General features: G+C 40.4%; 1 protein-coding gene across 1 annotated transcript in view; it reads left to right on the forward strand.

Moving 5' to 3' along the window:
• PCDH15 (protocadherin related 15) overlaps positions 1-12,070 on the forward strand; it is a 1,406,570-nt gene extending 1,394,500 nt beyond the window's left edge. The window contains exons 38-42 of the mRNA XM_050959272.1: positions 568-606; positions 2,253-2,326; positions 3,244-3,379; positions 4,279-5,887; positions 11,326-12,070. Of these exons, the coding sequence (XP_050815229.1) occupies positions 568-606; positions 2,253-2,326; positions 3,244-3,379; positions 4,279-5,887; positions 11,326-11,879 (2,412 nt within the window). The 3' untranslated portion in view covers positions 11,880-12,070. The remainder of the gene's footprint in view (positions 1-567; positions 607-2,252; positions 2,327-3,243; positions 3,380-4,278; positions 5,888-11,325) is intronic.
• The last annotated feature ends 6,225 nt before the right edge of the window (positions 12,071-18,295 follow it).

Raw genomic sequence — 18,295 nt, forward strand, 5'->3', positions numbered from 1 at the left:
GTGATGATCTTGTGATTAAAACACAGGACTGAAAATCAAGATACCTGAGCTTTCTTATTAGTTCTATCATAGATTTCCTGTGTAACCAGGAGTGAGCCTGTGGAAGCCATGTGGGGAGAGGAATACCAAGGAGTAATGTATAAACCCCTGTACAAAGGCCAGAGGCCACTGCAGGAATCTCAAGATGCCCATAGATTTACCTTCCACCTATTCTGAAGTTTTTTAACTTGCACAGTGAATTATCTGGCCTTTGGAAATAAGTTTAAGATTAGCAAATAATTCAGAAAATAATTATCATATGACTGGGAATTAGATTGTACATTAGATGAAAGAAATAACAGTCTGTAAATTGATTTTACTGCAATATGTACTTACATGGTATCCTATATACAATGTAACTAAAAAAGTATTCAATGAGTATTGAAGTATTTTGGCCATTTTTTAATTAAAAATACGGATAGAACAGTGTTTGGAGGCTCCTTCAAACCTTTCAGTTTCAACATAAATTACCTCTCCACTAACTAGCACTGTCTGATTAATCTTTCTATTTCTGATTATCTTTGTCAGCAACAGCAATTGCTGAGACCCTCTCTTCTCAGACCAGAGGTACTATTTTTTTCCCTGTCTTACTATTCTGTAACTTTCAAAGCAGCCTTTACAGTATTTTCTGATCTAAATTTCTATTTTCCAGGTAGATTTTTCTTCACCATTGAAGAAAACATGTTTATTTTATAAAAGAAGAAAATGAACTTTTTTATCCCATTTATTTAATTTTAATTAAATATGATATTTTCTTTCTCATGACATTTTTCCTTGGAGCTATCCTCCCACTTCTTTCAGTCATTACTATTGACTTCAGCAACACCAACTGCAAAGTTTATAAGCATTGTTTTCAGATTAATAAACAGAATAATTGTATTGCTATCACATTTTTATCTAGTTTCTCTGGTGGCAGTCAATTGGTCATTATTGCTCCTAGAGATGAGATGAGCAGCTGCCTTCCCAAAAATAATAGAAGTGTGGTGAAGGATATGGATTAAATCTTTGATGCTTTAAATTAAAATCACTTGGACATGATATTGCTTCTAGTGTAATCAGTAGAACAACTCCTATTAATTTCAGTAGGAGCAGGTCATTTGGGTTAGATCCTTGGTCCTGATAAACGTGCTTTGCACTGTACTAGTGCTGCAAAGCTGCCTTAAAGCTGGCCAGTATGGATTCCTCTGGCATATGGGAACCACCGGTGGAGTAAAGCTAATATAGTTGACGTAGGTGCTAGGTTGGGGAAGGAGGGCTGATGGCATGCCATGGAATTCCAACAATCTCTGGCAATCATAGCAACTCCCAGGAGCCACTGGAAAAGAAAAAGGAATCTAGAACAGCTGCTCTAATTTACATGGGGCTGGACTTGTCCCCAGGATCCTTGGTGATCAGGGGAGTACAAAGGTAGCAGACAACTGCCTTACTCCTCCTCACTCCTGTCCAAGTTTTGATGCCTTTGTTTTCAAAAAGACTTTATTGTCTACCTTGCAAGAAAATAATCTCTATAGCATCCCAAGGACTGTGAAGATTTTTTAAAGGGACAATGGTATTTTTGTATAATATGAACAAAATCATTCCTTCTGATCCAGTACTGCCAATAATAATTGTTAGCAAATAATGCAGATTATATCAACAGGAAACATGTTCTGAAGTAGAGCCTGACAAATACTGTAAAGAAAACAGTCTTCATCTTAGGCTAGGAGTGCTTCTTTAACAGTCCTATGGAAAGATATGGGGGATGGAGGCAAGAAATGAAAATTCTTGAGAAAAGTGACAGTATATTTGTGATGAGTCAGTTATGCTGAATAAAGCTATTGTAAAGTAGAACTGGAAAAAAAATTTTCCCCTGCAGAAGGATGTGCAACTTTTACACACTAGCGCCTTTTTTAACTGTGAATATTCTAGGATGTATCATTAAAATAAAGCATTTATTCTGTAGTTTCTGACCATTTTTTTCAGCACCACAGAAGCATTTTGAATTACAATTTTACCAGCGTCCCAGCTCGGGCATGAGAAAAAAATAACATGGCCACCTGAGAATGTATTACTGAAATGACAAGTAGTAGTGATAAAAGGCACTCACTGTAGTTCTTGTCTTTTTTTTTTCTCTTGCTTATACACAATTTGTAATACTCTCTTCTGCATTCCTTATCACCATCTCTATGTGTTTAAGTATTTCCATTCAGTCAGTTTTTTCTTTTGCATTACAGGAGTTGTCTATGGAATCTGGAATTGATCCAGGCCAAGAATACTATGGGCAAGATTACTACAGTTATGAACATGGGTATGTTTTCAGTTTTCCTATGTAACTTTGCAAATACAGCTTTTCAGTCTTAGCCTTGTTATTATTTCAGCATTCAGTTTGGAAAATTTAATTTTCTTCAGGATTCTAGAAAAACCTGAAGATTACATTTATCTTCTACCTGCAATAATTTACATACCATTGCGGCATATGGCCTAACCACTTTTCTGCTCACCATAAAAGGTCCTCCCCAAACCCGCTGTTGGGAAGGTTGAAAAAAAAAATCACATGCTACCTAGGCCAATCTGGTGGTAAGGGAAAAATTCCTTCCCAGCCCCCCTAAAAAGGAGTGACTAGCGCAATGCCCCCTTCAGGTCCTAACCCAACCAGGTATTAGCACCTTGAGGGGAGGAGGGTGGGTGCTGCTGCATGGAGAACGGACTTCCGAAACCTTTCACCCTCCCATTCCCAGGGGGAGAGTCAGCACTGCAAAGCTGACCACCCCCACCTTTTTGCAGCAGTTTGTGACCTCCTTCCCCCTCCACCCGCCATAAAGCATTAGTGCCTTCCCCCAGCAAGCCTGGACAACATCCCCCCACTTCAGAAGCAGTGCAGTCACTCTCCCAATAAAAACAGGCAACAGGTACTTGGAAGAAGGTGCCCAAATTTGGGAGCCTTCTGATTAATCCAAGATACCTAATATCTTTGGCCTGATCCAAAACCTATTGAAATCTGAGTGTCTTTCTGTTATTTTCAGTGGGTTTTAAATTATATTCTTAATAGCAACAATTTCTCATATGTAGACAATAACAAAAGAACAGGGAAACTCTTTCATTTGTGTGTGTGTGTGTGTGTGTGAGAGAGAGAGAGAGAGAGAGAGAGAGAGAGAATATAGATAAATATAGACACACACATACATAAATACACAGAATATCTGAAGTCAAAGGTCTCTTTTCCAGGTACGAATTGCCACAATATGGGAGTCGTCGCCGATTGTTATCTCCAACTGGAATGTATGATGAGTATGGTGAAGTGGTTGTGGAAAATGATGGCAGCTATTATTACAGTCCACATGGATCAACAACTGAAGGAGAAGTAAGTGTAATATACTCCATTGATTGTATTCTGTAACAAGGCAGTGTCTTTTAACCTTTTCAGGTTTTCTTTGCATAATTAATTAGTGCATTATTGTGTGCACACATTAGCTAAGCAACTTTGGACTCTTCAGTCATTGCATTAGGGATCCAATAAAACCTGGTTGGGATTTTCAATTGTAGTGATTGGTGATATATCAAGAAGAAAGTTGCTTTTTCAAATAGAAGGTTTTAAGAGCATGGTTTCATGTCATCATCTCCTTTCCTTTTTTAAAAATTACAATACTGCTCTTAATCTACTTAGTGATTTTCCATTAATCATAGATTCCTTGTCCAGTAAGAAAATTATATTACCTCATATACAATTATATTCCTGAACAATGGTTTATTATATTACTTATATCTGCACTAGTTATACTGAATATAACATTCTATAACTTATTATCTGCAGATGAACACAACAGTTACTACAATAATTTCTCATAATGCTTGGCAAGGAAGTATAAGAAAAATAAATGAAAATGCCAAGGGAATGCTAGAAAAAAATTCATATGAAGTTATATGTTTAAATTTAATGTTCAGAAATAGTATACAATAGATAGAAAAAGTGATATTAATTAGAAAAGAAGCTGTAATGTTTGAGTCAGTCTTTTGTATCGTAACTGAGTAAAATCACTGTGAACTAATTGCGCATTCTAGAAGTTAAATTTTTTCTTTCAGTCCCAGAAACTTTGGCAAAAAAAACTATATGGTAAAAGGTAAGCTGGTTTTGATTCCAGGAAAAATGTTGCATGGTAATATTAACTCTTCGTTCTCTTCCTGCTGAGCTATTTTAGGATAGCAAGTTTTCACAATACCTGTCTTTCAAATTGTAATTAAGTTCCATTTTCATAATTGCAGGGGATGAGTCGAGGCAAAGGTCCTACAGACAGAGCTATAAGCCAGAGAGCAGGGCATCAAATAGAAGGTAGTGCTTTAGGTGGTGGGATGTATCTAAGAGATGGTTCTGGAAGAGAACATAGGACCAGTCAGGGGAAAAGGAAACTAAAAGCAGTGATGCAGTTGAGTCGAATAGCTGTAAAAGCCCACAAACGAGAAGGAACAACGGAGTCTGCTCATTCTCCATGGAAGAAAGCAAAGATATTTCCAATGATATTGCAGAAAGTAAAAGGCAGTAGCAAAGATTCCAATTATGCAAAGCTGATGTCAGCTCGCCCAGTGGACAGTGAAGACAGCATGATTATCAAAGGAAATTATTTCCAGAAATCAGATGACAAGTCTTCAACAACCAGAAAACTAAATCATGTACTAAAACACATTAGTGTTTCCAAAAAATTTCAAAAGCATTGCAAATCTCAGAGCTCTGCTAGCAAAAGTTCAGTATCTGCAAGTGAAAAAGGAGAGGAAGATTCTGAAAGTCAGGGGGTGAGTGAATCTGAAAGAGATGAAACAAAATCAGGAATTTCAATTAATATCACAGCAGAAAGTGAGCCAGAGGATAGTGAAGTTTCTGATGACTATGATAAGAAGAAAAAAAGAAAATCTGCTGCTTCAGATGATGATGAATCATCAGCAGGGAGTAGTATCTCTGCCTCTCAGGCAGATGATAAAGACTATTTGAAAGTGACACTGGACCAAGATGAAACCAATGAAAGTACTGTGGACTCTGATGAAGAAAAGGAGGAAGATTTTCAGGATTTAGAAGATGATCATTCTGTATCCAAATCAGATAATGAACAGGATGAATCAGAAGATGACATATCTGAGCACTCTGAAGAGGAAGAAGATGAGGAAGAGTCAAAAAGTGTCCTTTCTCAAGTCTCTGGTTCTCAGAATAAACTCTCTGACAGTGATGAAGATGACTTCCAGTCAAAGGTATCCTCAAATCAGAGTTCCTATAGCAGATCTGAGTATAGTGATTCCAATAGCAGAAGAGTTAGTGAAAGAACTAGTATGTCAAGTAAGGGAAGTAAATCTAGTGGAGGAACAAGGGATTCCAGTCACAAGTCAGAAGTGATTAATTCTGACAGTGAAATTAGCTCTAAAGGATCAGTCAGTGAAAGAAACAAGAGTTCTGGATCCAGCTACAAGAGCAAAATGTCCACAATTGGCAGCGAAATAGAAGACACAATAGAAGAGCTATCAGAGGAAGATGAAAAATCAGATTTGGAGCAAGATGATACAAGCCCTGATGAGGCAGGTGACAATATAAGTGATAGGACTATGTCTGAAATGTCTTCCATCAGCCAAAAAACTACTTCCAGTAAACAGAGCAAGATAAGAAAATCAGATATTAGTGTTGGAGGTAGCATGGCTGAAAGCACAGAAGAGATTGATATAGATGCTAAGGATAGGGAAGAAACTTTCAGTAGGAGTGAATCAAAAAGGCTTGAAAGTGAAAATAGCGTTACTTCCAAAGGCAGCAGAGGGACAAAGAGCTCAGTGAGTGCCACTTTTTCTAGTAAAATGGATGCTTCCCAAGATTCAGATCTTCAAAGTTCTGATTCCAATATGAAAAGAGAGAATCTAAGGAAAAAGATTTCCTCAAAACACAGCAAACTTCAATCAGATGAGACTCCTGATACTGCTGCATCAGAGTCAGAGACTGCTGCTGATTCCACATCCTTTTAAAAAGAGAGAACAGTAGGTGTACATTTTGCAGTAAGGAATGGTCTTGTTTGCTGTGCCCTCTGCATGATCTTTCATGAACACTACCTATTTGATTAAAACATTAGAAACAAAATAACAAAATATCATCCTCTCTAAACACTTCAATTGCACTGATAGCCATCTTGTTAAGATTAGTAACACAGAAAGCTATGCAGATATGATTTCTCAAGTGAAAGTACTCAAATGTAATTCTAAGTGCATATACATTGATAGAATTTCAATCCAAAAAGTACTAACAGGAAGCGATGCCCTTTTTTTTCCCCTGTGTTAACTTTAACCCTGTAATAAAAAGGCATTTTATTAGTAGTCCTTTACCCTTTCTGCACTGTGCAAGTCATGGTGCAAAGTGTTATTGCATGTTACATTAGCAGTAATGGCTAGCTTGTCACAAACTTCTGCATATAGTAGGCAATTTATATTTATTTTATTTATGGCATTCAGGCAGCTGTAGGGTGACCAGGTGTCCCGATTTTGGGGTTTTTTTTTCTTATATAGGCTCCTGTTACTCCCCAATCCCTGTCCTGATTTTTCACACTTGCTGTCTGGTCACCCTAGGCAGCTGCCACAATGAGGAATAGGAATTATCGTAGCAATAATCAACATTTAGCACTAATATAGCATTTCACTACATGTTCAATTCTGTACAAACATTTCTTAATCTTAATAATAATCTCTTGAATGTAGATATTATCATCTCCATTTTACAGATGGGAAAACCGAGTCAGAGGAAAAGTGGCTTACTCTCTGCAGTCTTGGGCATCAGTGGCAGAGTCAAGATTAGAATTCCTAACCTCTGTGCTCATTCCTGTAGAATCTAGATCATCCTGTGTCTCAACATGGCAAAACTTTGGGGTTTAGAGGGTATCAAATAATTCAGGCAGCACATTTGAAAATGGAATCAGATAAACAAGATGTAGGAATTCATAAAAAAGTTGAATTATTTTCCCCAAAAAGTCACTATAAAATGGACATTTTTAATGTGCACTTATGACAGTTGCATTCAGGTTTCAGTTACTACTTGCAAAGTGTCTTTAATCATTGTAACAATATGGGTGATGTTAAATACTATTTGAGCAATTTCTACAGAGGCCAACTTTTTTTTCTTGACTACGCCCACATTTTTTATTGCAGGTAGTGCAAGAAAAGTCCAGTTTACGTCGTGTCTGTACTGTTGGACTTGCTCTCTAAAATTCAATGACCTGGAGTATCTGATGCTGTTCAGTACAGAAATTATAGTTTTAGAGCTTTACAGTTCCAGTTCCATTCAGAGTTGGCATGATAGTGAAGAAAGGACTCTAATTTAAAGTTCAAGTTGCATTTGTTTTCATATATGAAATTACTGCTGCATGATGCTGGGCCGCACAGAGCTCTAATTCATGCAGCCAACATGTTGAATGTTAAAAATGTGTATACACACCCAATCTGTAGGCACTTTCTAGTATCTTATTGTACTAAAGACTGCACGGCTCTTCTCAAACAGTAGATTATGTAGGAGGTTAATTCTAATATTAAAAAAAACTCACAATCAGTTCCCACATAAATTAACGTTAGTTTATAGAACCAAAGATGGATCAACACTTTTGATCCAGTACCTGGATTGTGAGCTACAAATCTAGTAAGCTGACAAATCTAACAGCCTCTGGAAGTCTCACAAAGGCTGCAATTCAGTTACTACAGTACAATGGTTCTCACCAGGGGTCCAGGGCCTTCTGGGAGGCCACGAGCAGGTTTCAGGGGGCTGCCAAGCAGGCCCAGCATTAAACTTGCTGGTGCCCAAGGCAGAAAGCCAAAGTCCCACTGCATGAGGCTGAAGCCCCAGAGTCCCAAGCCCCGCCACCCAGGGCTGAAGCCAAAGCCTGAACAACTTAGCTTTGTGGGTCCCTGTGGCATGAGGCCCTGGGCAATTGCCCTCTTGCTACCCAGTAACATGTTCCCAGTAACAAACAGTTGTTGTGACACAAGTGGGGCATGGAATTTTTATAGCGTGTTGGAGTGGGGGCCTCAGAAAGAAAAAGGTTGTGAACCCATGCTAGGATAGAAAGAGGAAAGGGTTTGATTCTCTAGTATACTTGAACTTGCTATTAAGTTAAACAGTTCTCTTTTTTGTCAAACTTTTTCTTGGCATCTGTGTTAATGGATACTTCATTCACATGAATGGGAAATTAAGTCAGACTTGTGTTTACTATCTGTGTGAGACGAACATACTTCTTGCCTATAGCTGCTATCTCTGACAATATGGAGATTACCATTGACAAGTTTTGAGGGGGCAATGGCCCATTCTTTCAAATAGAGGATATATATGGGCATGCTTGTGCTAAAGAGCTACTGTTCTGCCTCATTTTTGTATATATAAGGTAAAATCCTGAGTCCACTGAGGTCAATGGAAATATATCCTTAATTTCAGTGGAGTCAGTACTGTACCCCTTTTTTTCCCATTCTTCTGTGATATCCCATGTCAGAGAGGTGCAGTCCTCTGTGAGTGGAAAAAACTGAGGAAAACTAGGATCTGCATTATTAAACATCTCCTTAAGAATATGTGACTCCCACAAACCATGGACTCAAGTCTTAATGACTCCCCTGCAGCTGTTGCAAGCTCATTGTCTTTACACATGTCCTTTTTTGCAAAATATTTTTTACTTTTTTGTAAGATGAATTTGAAAATGTTTTCTTTGTGCCATCACTCAAGTGTGCCATGGCACTGTGGAACCAGTAGCAAAAGGTATGAGACTAGTATTCTTGTAGGCAACAAAATATGTCCCCGAGCATGAGCAGACTGTACTGTGACAATTATCTCATATATCTATGAAACAAATTTCCTTACAGCTTCTATTGGAACATAATATATCTCTTTTGCTCACTACTGTATAAGCTGCACAGTTGCCATTAAAACTGACACCGTTGCCATTGGCTGTAAAAAGAGGAAGTGCGCATCCCTATATTTGTAATGTGCAATGCATATAGATTCAGTTATTCCTTTCTTCTTACTCAGTTCTTGGTCCCCAAGTTGTAGCTGCACATATACTGCAGATCTTTTCCCGAAACTAGTCAATTTTCCCATTGACCGAAAGATACATGCCAGTATGAAAAAAATGATTCGTATGTGTAAGGATGAAAAGGTAGAATAGAGCCCTTTAGGTAACTTGTGCAAAGTTTAGTTTTTCAAAAGCATGTTAAGTACCATTTATTTGTACATTGCATGATTTGCTCTTTTTTAAAATTCTCCTTTCTTCTGGCGTGTGTGCACGAGTGTGTTGTAGAAGTCAGCTCCAGTATACTGTATCCTAACAGTAGAACTCTGTGAATAAACGTGGAGCTTTCACTATTAGTTCAAGAGCGATAATAGGTGTGTTCATTTTATATTAAGGAAGCAGCTTTCTAATGAGATTCATGTTATAAATTAAAATAATGTGAACAGGATTTATGTAAACCACAATCAAAATAAAGTCACAACTCTGACATTCAGCTTCTGTGATGCCTATGGAAAATACCGCATGTAGTGTAAAATCTATAAAATCTGCAGGCCTGATGTACCACTGTGTTACTTCATTTTTACAGCAGTGTAATTCTGTTGATTTCAGTGGAGTTACTCCAGTTTTGTACCAGTGTAATGGACTGGTGCATCAGGTCCTACATAAAGCAATAATGTGGCATGTTTTTTAATCAGTACTGTCAACACTTTACCTTTGCCTGAGAAATTAAGACAATTTTTTTCCTGAAATGCCACTGTCATGTTACTTTATTGTAAAATAGAAATGTCAAAAGCTATCCCTGAGCTGACATTACAGTGTAGTAAGTGTTCAGAATACTTACGTTCTCAAAGAAAACTTCCAGTGATTTCAGAGTATTTACCACTTAGCACTAGCAGTTACCAAGAACAACTATTTCTGCAGAGTTTTACATGAATAAATTCCAATTTCTATTATAAAATGGTAGTGATCATGTTGTGTTTTATGTATGATCAACTGAGAAATTGATTTTGGTTTACCTATAACATGATTTACACAACACATTTGTTAAGCATGTTTCTGGAAGGGAAAATCTCCATTGTCCAGCCATATCGGAAGAAGGACAGGAGACACTGAATTTGGTTTAATTAGGCCACAGCTTTACTATTATTCGTCTGAGAGTACCCAGCAGGTAAAAGTGTACAATGCAGGTAAATCCATGATCATTGCAATATCTATGTGGAGGGGCTTCTGTCAACCCTCCCCCTTTTTCCATTTTGGTCCCTAGCCAACCCACTGTTGGAAGCTTAATATCTACCCCCCCCCCAAATCGAATGAGGATTAAGGTGGGCTATAAAGAGGGCTCCCTGCTGTGCCATTCGTGGGAGCCCTGAATCCCTCCTCATTTCCATTCCTTTAACAAACACTTAATTTAAATCCCTTACCAATCTATTTATCTGACCACTGTATCCCTTTCATCCCTTTCCTATGGAGTATCCCCCCCACACTTACATAATAAGTTGCAACATCATTGCCTAGTTTCCGTTTTGTGCTCACCCCAACTATGCCTCCCCAAACCAATTGTGAGGACGGCAAAAAACAAAACAAAAACAAAACAAAAAACCACTTTGCCTTGGCCAATCTGGCAGTGAGGGAATAATTCCTTCCCAGCCCTCCAAAGAAAGGAGCAGCTAGCACGGTGCCCACAGTTGATCCTGACCAAACCTGGTATTTCGCCACTTCCAAGGGTGGGAGCTGCTTGCTTGGTCTGGGCTTTTCCTTCCCAGCTTATCCCTATATCCTCTCTCCTCCCTTGAGGGATGAATCAGTGTCCCCAGACTGACCTCTTTCCTAGAAAGCCAGATAACGCTTTCCGTGTTTCGCTACCCCCACCTCCACCTTAAGGTGTGATGCAGTCAAGTCATGAAGTCTCCAAAGAATCACTTTATTTTTGTGGGCACACAGACTGTCTAATGGTGGATGTGGATTTAGCAAAAACTTCATAATGTTTTTCTAATCCTGGAGAGCTTTCTCAGAAATATGTCAGATTTTTCTGTCTTTACCAGGTATCTAGCTGAAATTTTGTTGAACAGCGGGTATGCAGATTTCTCAATACTTTTGCATCCATTGAGTAGGGGAAATTGTTTAATGTTGAAGCTTTTGGCAGTAATAGGCATAGTTAAATGGAAATGATCTATATACAAATTAAAATGAAAAGTTATAAAATAACTTATGTTAGGTATTTGTCTGGAACACTAGGTAGAATATAAAAAGCTGAAAAAAATATAATAAATTATGCTGTGATTTAATAAACTGTTTCTTGTTGTCAAACAGTGGGCCAGAAAGAAAAGGATCAAGCTAGTAGTTGATCCAGAATATGAGACCAGCTCAACTGGAGAAGACAGTGCTCCGGAATGTCAGAGGAATCGTCTTAATAACCCCAATATTCAAAACAATGTAAATGGCAACATCTATATTGCGCAGAACGGGTCAGTTGTGAGAACCCGTCGTGTTTGTCTCTCCAGTAATTTAAAAGTCACATCCCCTGTTAGACTGGGGAAACACTTCAAGAAATTGGACAAGCTAGCAGTGACGCATGAGGAGAATGTCCCATTGAACACATTGTCAAAGGGGCCATCTTCTAGTGACAAACTGAACACAAGACCATCTAGTGTCTCATTAACCTCCACTGCTAGAGGGGCTGACAACATAGCAACAAAGTCTGGGGGCAACAAAATGAAAAGCACAGAAGAGCAAGAATTTGTTGTTGATAATGAGGATGTCAGAGAGCCCTTGGAACCACACAGCAATTTCACACACTCAGATGAAGAGGAGCTCTGGATGGGCCCTTGGAATAACCTTCACATACCAATGACAAAACTGTGACCTTTTTTAATTTTAATTTTTACTTCAGTTTATAATAAACTACGCTTTTTAATGTCACTGAGGAAAATGTATGAAATTTGTATCGTGCACATAAATTGTATACTTTGAATGACATGCTTTAAAGTTAAGAGAGACTTTGCACTCACATTTGTCTCAATTAATTGTTCTTCCCAGCAACACTTTTGACAGGCTCTCAGTTCACTAAACAATACTCAGTAAAAAATTATCTTTTTTGTTGGATCTTGATTTATTGTTTAATAAACAGTGAATTACTAAATGCACAGAAAATTTTGTTGACTTTTCAAAACATTCTGTACTTGCCTAGTTTATTTCACTGTATAGTATGTGTGGTTAGACTGTTTAGATTTGAAAATTGCATTTTTATGACTGAGAGTTTGATTCGCATCTCACACCATAATAAATCAGAAATAAAGCCATTGAAGTCAATGGACCAGATCCTAACTTGATGTACATTGGCACAGCACTATTGAAGTCCATGGAGCTCTGCCAACTTACACTACTTGAGGATCTAGCCCAATAGAATTATGAAGCTATAAAGCAGAAGTGAGACTAAAATCAGGTCTACTGTATGTCTAAATATATTGGTTATATAACAGATTAACATTATTATATGGAAGATTAATAGATTCCAAAGCCAGAAGGGACATGTGATCATCTGGTCTGCCCTCCTATATAACACAGGCCTAGAATTTTCCCAAAATGATTCCTAGAGCAATTCTTTTAGAAAAACATTCAATCGTGATTTTAACATTGTCAGTGATGGAGAATCCAGCATTCACCTTGGTAAATTGTTCCAAGGGTGAGTTACTCTGACTCTTACTAATCTATGCTTTATTTTCAGTCTGAATTTGTCTAGCTTGAGCTTCCAAGCATTGGATTGTTATATTTTTCTCTACTAGGTTGAAGAACCAACTATTAAATATTTATTTCCCATGTAGATATTTACTGACTGTAATCAAGTTACCCTTTAACCTTCTCTTTGTTAAATTCAACAGATTGAGATTTTTGCATCTATCACTCTAACGCATGTTTTCTAAGCCTTTAATCTTCCTCATGGCCCTTCTCTGAAACCTCTCCAATTTACCAATATTCTGCTTGAATTGTGAACACCAGAACTAGACATAGTATTCCAGCAGCAGTTGCACCAATGCCAAATATGGAGGTGAAACAACCTCTCTCCTCCTACTTGAGGATGGTGTGGAGAAAGTGAATAAGGAAGCATTATTTACTCCTTCACATATTACAAGAAACAGGAGTCACCCAATGACATCAGGCATCAGGTTTATAACAAACAGAAGGAATTACTTCACACAACATATAGTCAGCCTGTGGAACTCAGTGCCAGGGGATGTTGTGATGGCCAAAATCATAACTAGGTTAAAAAAAAGGATTAGATTAGTGTATGGAGGATAGGTCCATCAATGGCTATTAGCCAAGATGGTCAGGGATGCAAGCATATGCTCTGGGTGTCCTAAGCCTCTGACTGCCAGATGCTGGGACTGCACAACAGGGGATGGATGGCTTAGTAATTGCTCTGTTTTGTTCATTCCTTCTGAAGCATCTGGCATTGGCCGCTGTTGGAAGACAGGATACTGGGCTAGATGGCCCATTGGTCTGACCCAGTATGGCCATTATGATATTCTTATGTCAGCATTAGCTCTTTTGGCCACAGTGTCACCCTGGGAGCTCATGTTCTGCTAATTATTGACCATGACACCCAAATTATTTTCAGTCACTGCTTCCCAGGATAGAGTCCCCCATCCTGTGAGAGTGGCCTGTATTCTTTGTTCTTAGATATATTAAAATGCAAATTGTTTTCCTGCACCAAGTTCATCAAGCAATCCAGATTTCTCTGAATCACTCTTCATTATTTTCCACTCCTTCAATTTTTGTGTAATCTACAAATGTAATCAGTGAGGATTCTCTTTTTTTCCATGTCATTGATAAAAATGTTAAATAATGTAGGGCTAGGAACCAATTCCTGTGGGACCTCACTGGAAACATACCCGCTCAATGATGCTTGCCCGTTTACAATTACATTGAGACCAATCAGTCTGTTTTTAATCCATTTAATGTGTGCCATGTTAATATTATCTTGTTTTAGGTTTTTAATCAAAATGTGTGGCAACAAATCAAACACTTTAGAGAAATGTAGGTGTCTTAGAAAAGTGGAATAGAAGATTAAATACTGACTCTATCTCTCGGCTGTGTGTCCCCAAGTATGTTCTGGTTCCCTTCTCTCCATCACCTCAGACACTACTATGTCACATAGCTAGAAGTTTAGCCCAGACCTACTACATCACCTAATGGCCGAACTCTGCAAGGGGCAAGGTCAGGCCCTAATGCTGAAAGGCAGCACTGCTATTGCACGCTTAAGTAGAAGCCTGTCAATACCTGCTTTTCACCAATCACAGTATTCAAAAAATAACGACGATAGTGAACAAAAAAGCTGACAAATGAGAATGTGTGATAGCAGCAAAAAAAAAAAAAAGGCCAATGTGATTTGATATACATACAGAGAAGCATCATAGGAAAATGAAGATAATTGCCCTTTTCTAACTGATCCTGGTGAGCCCATGTAGTATTTATTTATAGGCATCTTACTACTAGAAAGATATTGACAATGGAGTAATTTCAGAGAAGAGCAACAAAAAAATAACTAGGGACAGGGTAGGACATTTAAAGACAGATTGAAGATAATAATCCTGCAGTCCTTTGAAGCAATGGAAGAATAGCCTGAAAAAGGACTGTATGTTCCAATCTATGCATCCGATGAAGTGGGCTGTAGCCCATAGAAGCTTATGCTCAAAAAAAATTGTTAGCCTCTAAGGGTGCCCCATGTACTCCTGTTCTTTTTGTGGGTACAGACTAAGGGTACGTCCACACTACAGCTTAAAATCGATATTAGTAAAATTGATTTTATAAAACAGGGTTTATAAAATCGATTTTACACGTCCACACTAGGGCACCTTACGTCGGTGGTGTGCGTCCATGGTCCCTGGCGTCCATCGATTTCAGGAGCGTTGCACTGTGGGTACCTATCCCACAGTTCCTGCAGTGTTCCCTGACCCTTGGAATTATGGGTTACTACCCCAGTGCCTGATGGGGCAAAAATCACTGTCGTGGGTGGTTCTGGGTACAGCCTCACCCCCTCCCTTCCTGAAAGCAGCAGACAGCCATTTCGCGTGTTTTTTACTGGGTGAAGTGAGCAAACACCATTTTACAGCAAGCATGGACCCTGGTCTGATCAGTACCTTGATCGTGGACGTTGTAAACAGTTCACGCATTCTCGTGCTGTCTATGCTGAACCATGAGCAGCAAATGCAGGAGAGGATGCTGCAGCGACGGTAGCGCTGCGACGAGACTGATGAGGACTTGGAGACCGAGTTCTCCGAAACCGCGGGCCCCCGCGCTTTGGAGCTCCTGATGGTAATGGGGGAGGTTCTAACCATTCCTCGCCAATTTTGGGCCCGGGAAACAAGCACAGACTGGTGGGACCGCATAGTTTTGCAGGTGTGGGACGATTCGCAGTGGCTGCGGAACTTTCGCATGTGTAAGAGCACTTTCTTTGGACTTTGTGACTTGCTTTCCCCTGTCCTGAAACGCCATAATACCAGGATGAGAGCAGCCCTCACAGTGGAGAAGCGAGTGGCAATAGCCCTCTGGAAGCTTGCAACACCAGACAGCTACCGGTCAGTCGGGAATCAATTTGGAGTGGGCAAATCTACTGTGGGGGCTGCTGTGCTGGAAGTAGCCAAAGCAATCATTAAGCTGCTGCTACGAAAGGTTGTGACTCTGGGAAACGTGCAGGTCATAGTGGATGGCTTTGCTGCAATGGGATTCCCTAACTGTGGGGGGGGGGGCCATTGATGGAACCCATATCCCTATCTTGGCACCGGAGCACCAGGGCACCCAGTACATAAACCGCAAGGGGTACTTTTCAATGGTGCTGCAAGCACTGGTGGATCACAAGGGACGTTTCACCAACATCCACGTGGGATGGCCAGGAAGGGTTCATGACGCTCGTGTCTTCAGAAGCACTACTCTGTTTAAACGGCTGCAGCAAGGGACTTACTTCCCAGATCAGAAAATTACAGTTGGAGATGTTGAAATGCCTGTAGTTATCCTGGGGGACCCAGCCTACCCCTTGATGCCATGGCTCATGAAGCCATACACAGGCAGCCTGGACAGTGGTCAGGAGTTGTTTAACTACAGGCTGAGCAAATGCAGAATGGTGGTAGAATGTGCATTTGGCCATCTTAAGGCGCACTGGAGAAGCTTACTTACTCGCTCAGACCTCAGCCAAACCAATGTCCCCTTTGTTATTGCTGCTTGCTGTGTGCTCCACAATCTCTGTGAGAGTAAGGGGGAGACCTTTATGGCGGGGTGGGAGGCTGAGGCAAATCACCTGGCCGCTGATTACCCGTAGCCAGACACCAGGGCAATTAGAAGATCACACCAGGAAGCGGTGCGCATCAGAGAAGCCTTGAAAACAAGTTTCATCATGGGCCAGGGTACGGTGTGACTGCTGTGTTTCTTTCCCCTTCATGAACCTCTCCCCCCCCCCCCCCATGTATTGACTCCTGCTGCTGCAAGCAAGCTTCCCTCCACCCTTCCATAACAGCTTGCTTATTGAAATAAAGTTACTATCTGTAACCAACCCACCCTCCCACTGCCTTTGAATAGCATGTCCTTATAAGAAGAGTAAAAGAAATGAAAAGGTACCCCGGGAGTGGTTTGGGAGGAGTATAGGAGGGAAGAAAAATGCCATTAAGGGCATTTCAATGTAATGACAGCCTTTTGGTTGGACTGTCCACAGGGGTGGAGTGGGCAGGTGCAGAAAGCCTTCCTCCACGCGTTCTTACACGTCTGGGTGTGGAAGATATGGGACATGGTGAGTACTGAGGGAGGTTAAACATGGGCTGGAGTGCCACTCTGTGACCCCGCAGCTCTTCCACCAGACTTCGGAGGATGTCAGTTTGATTGCGCAGCAGCTCCAGCGTTGCAGCCCGCCACCGTTGATCTTCCTGCCGCCACATCTCATCTCGAGCGTCCCTCCTGTCCTCACGTTCACTGGCAGCGTCCCTGTACTTTGCGACCACGTGTTTCCACTCCCCCAGATGAGCTCTTTCACTGCGAGTTACTGCCATTATTTCTGTGAACATCTCCTCCCGTGTCCTCTTCTTCCTTATTCTCCTTATCTGACCTATCTGTCGGACTGTGGTAGGGAGGCTTGAAAAATGTGCAGCTGCATGAGTGGGGGAAAAGAGTGATAGAAGGATCATAAGAGATACATTTCACAGAACAATGGTTATACTCTTTCACAGTGAACTACACTATTCACCGTACGTAGCACATGTCACTTCACTACAAGGTCGCCTTTTGATTCTTTTAGTATTTAGTGCTAGCGGCTGTGGTGTCAGAAATCAACACAGACACAGGTCTGGGGATTACAAATCAGCTTGCTGGCGGACAGGGTAAGGCTAATGGCAGTGAACCGTGCAACCTCTTTTATTACCCTGTACCCGTGGCTATTAACAGGTAACATTCATGCTTGGCAGCCAAACTGCTAAAAAGCTAATCTTTTGCTTCTTTTCTTATGCCATCAGAAAGGTTAAGCACTAGAGGAAAATTGTGAATGGTTTCCCCCCCCACTCTGCATGTCTGCTGTAATGGCAGGTCACTTTACCGCCTCCCGCCTCCCCCCTCTATGCCTTGGCAATTAGCAGCGATAATTCCTGCTGCCCAAATGCTAAAATGGTCAGCGCCATTAGAGACACCTCCCCGTAGGAATGTGCAGGTTTTTACCATCCCCCACATGGCTAACTGCTAGGAAAGGTTTTTTATTAAAGGAGCAGGAAAGCAGAAACGAAGGAATGGTCATCTCTGTCCCCTTAATAAAGTACATTACTTTTTAACAGGTGACCATGAACGATATCACTCTCCTGAGGATAACAGAAAGAGAAAAAGAAAGTATGCTTCTTGAATGCCAGCAATCCCCGGGGCCATACGCAGCGAGGCTTTGTCATGCAATGATACCCGATTACGTGCTCCAGGCATGGCTTGGTAAAGTTTCGTACCATGGTGGACGGAATAAGGCTGCCCTGCCCAGAAACCTTCTGCAAAGGCTATTGGGGTACCTCCAGGAGTGCTTCATAGAGATGTCCCTGGAGGATTTCCGCTCCATCCCCAGACATGTTAACAGACTTTTCCAGTAACTTTAATGCCAGCTACTGCATGCAAGCCCTCATGGCAAATCAATCATTAAAAAACGGTTGCTTTTAAACTATGGTTTTTATTTAAAAAAGTACACTCACCAGAGATCGCTTCCATGGCTTCATTGTCTGTGCTAGTGGCTTGAGAGGGCTGGGAGGGTACTTCTGTCAGGCTGAGGA

The sequence above is a fragment of the Gopherus flavomarginatus genome, chromosome 6 (genome assembly GCF_025201925.1).
Source record: "Gopherus flavomarginatus isolate rGopFla2 chromosome 6, rGopFla2.mat.asm, whole genome shotgun sequence".
NCBI classification, from domain to species: domain Eukaryota; kingdom Metazoa; phylum Chordata; order Testudines; family Testudinidae; genus Gopherus; species Gopherus flavomarginatus.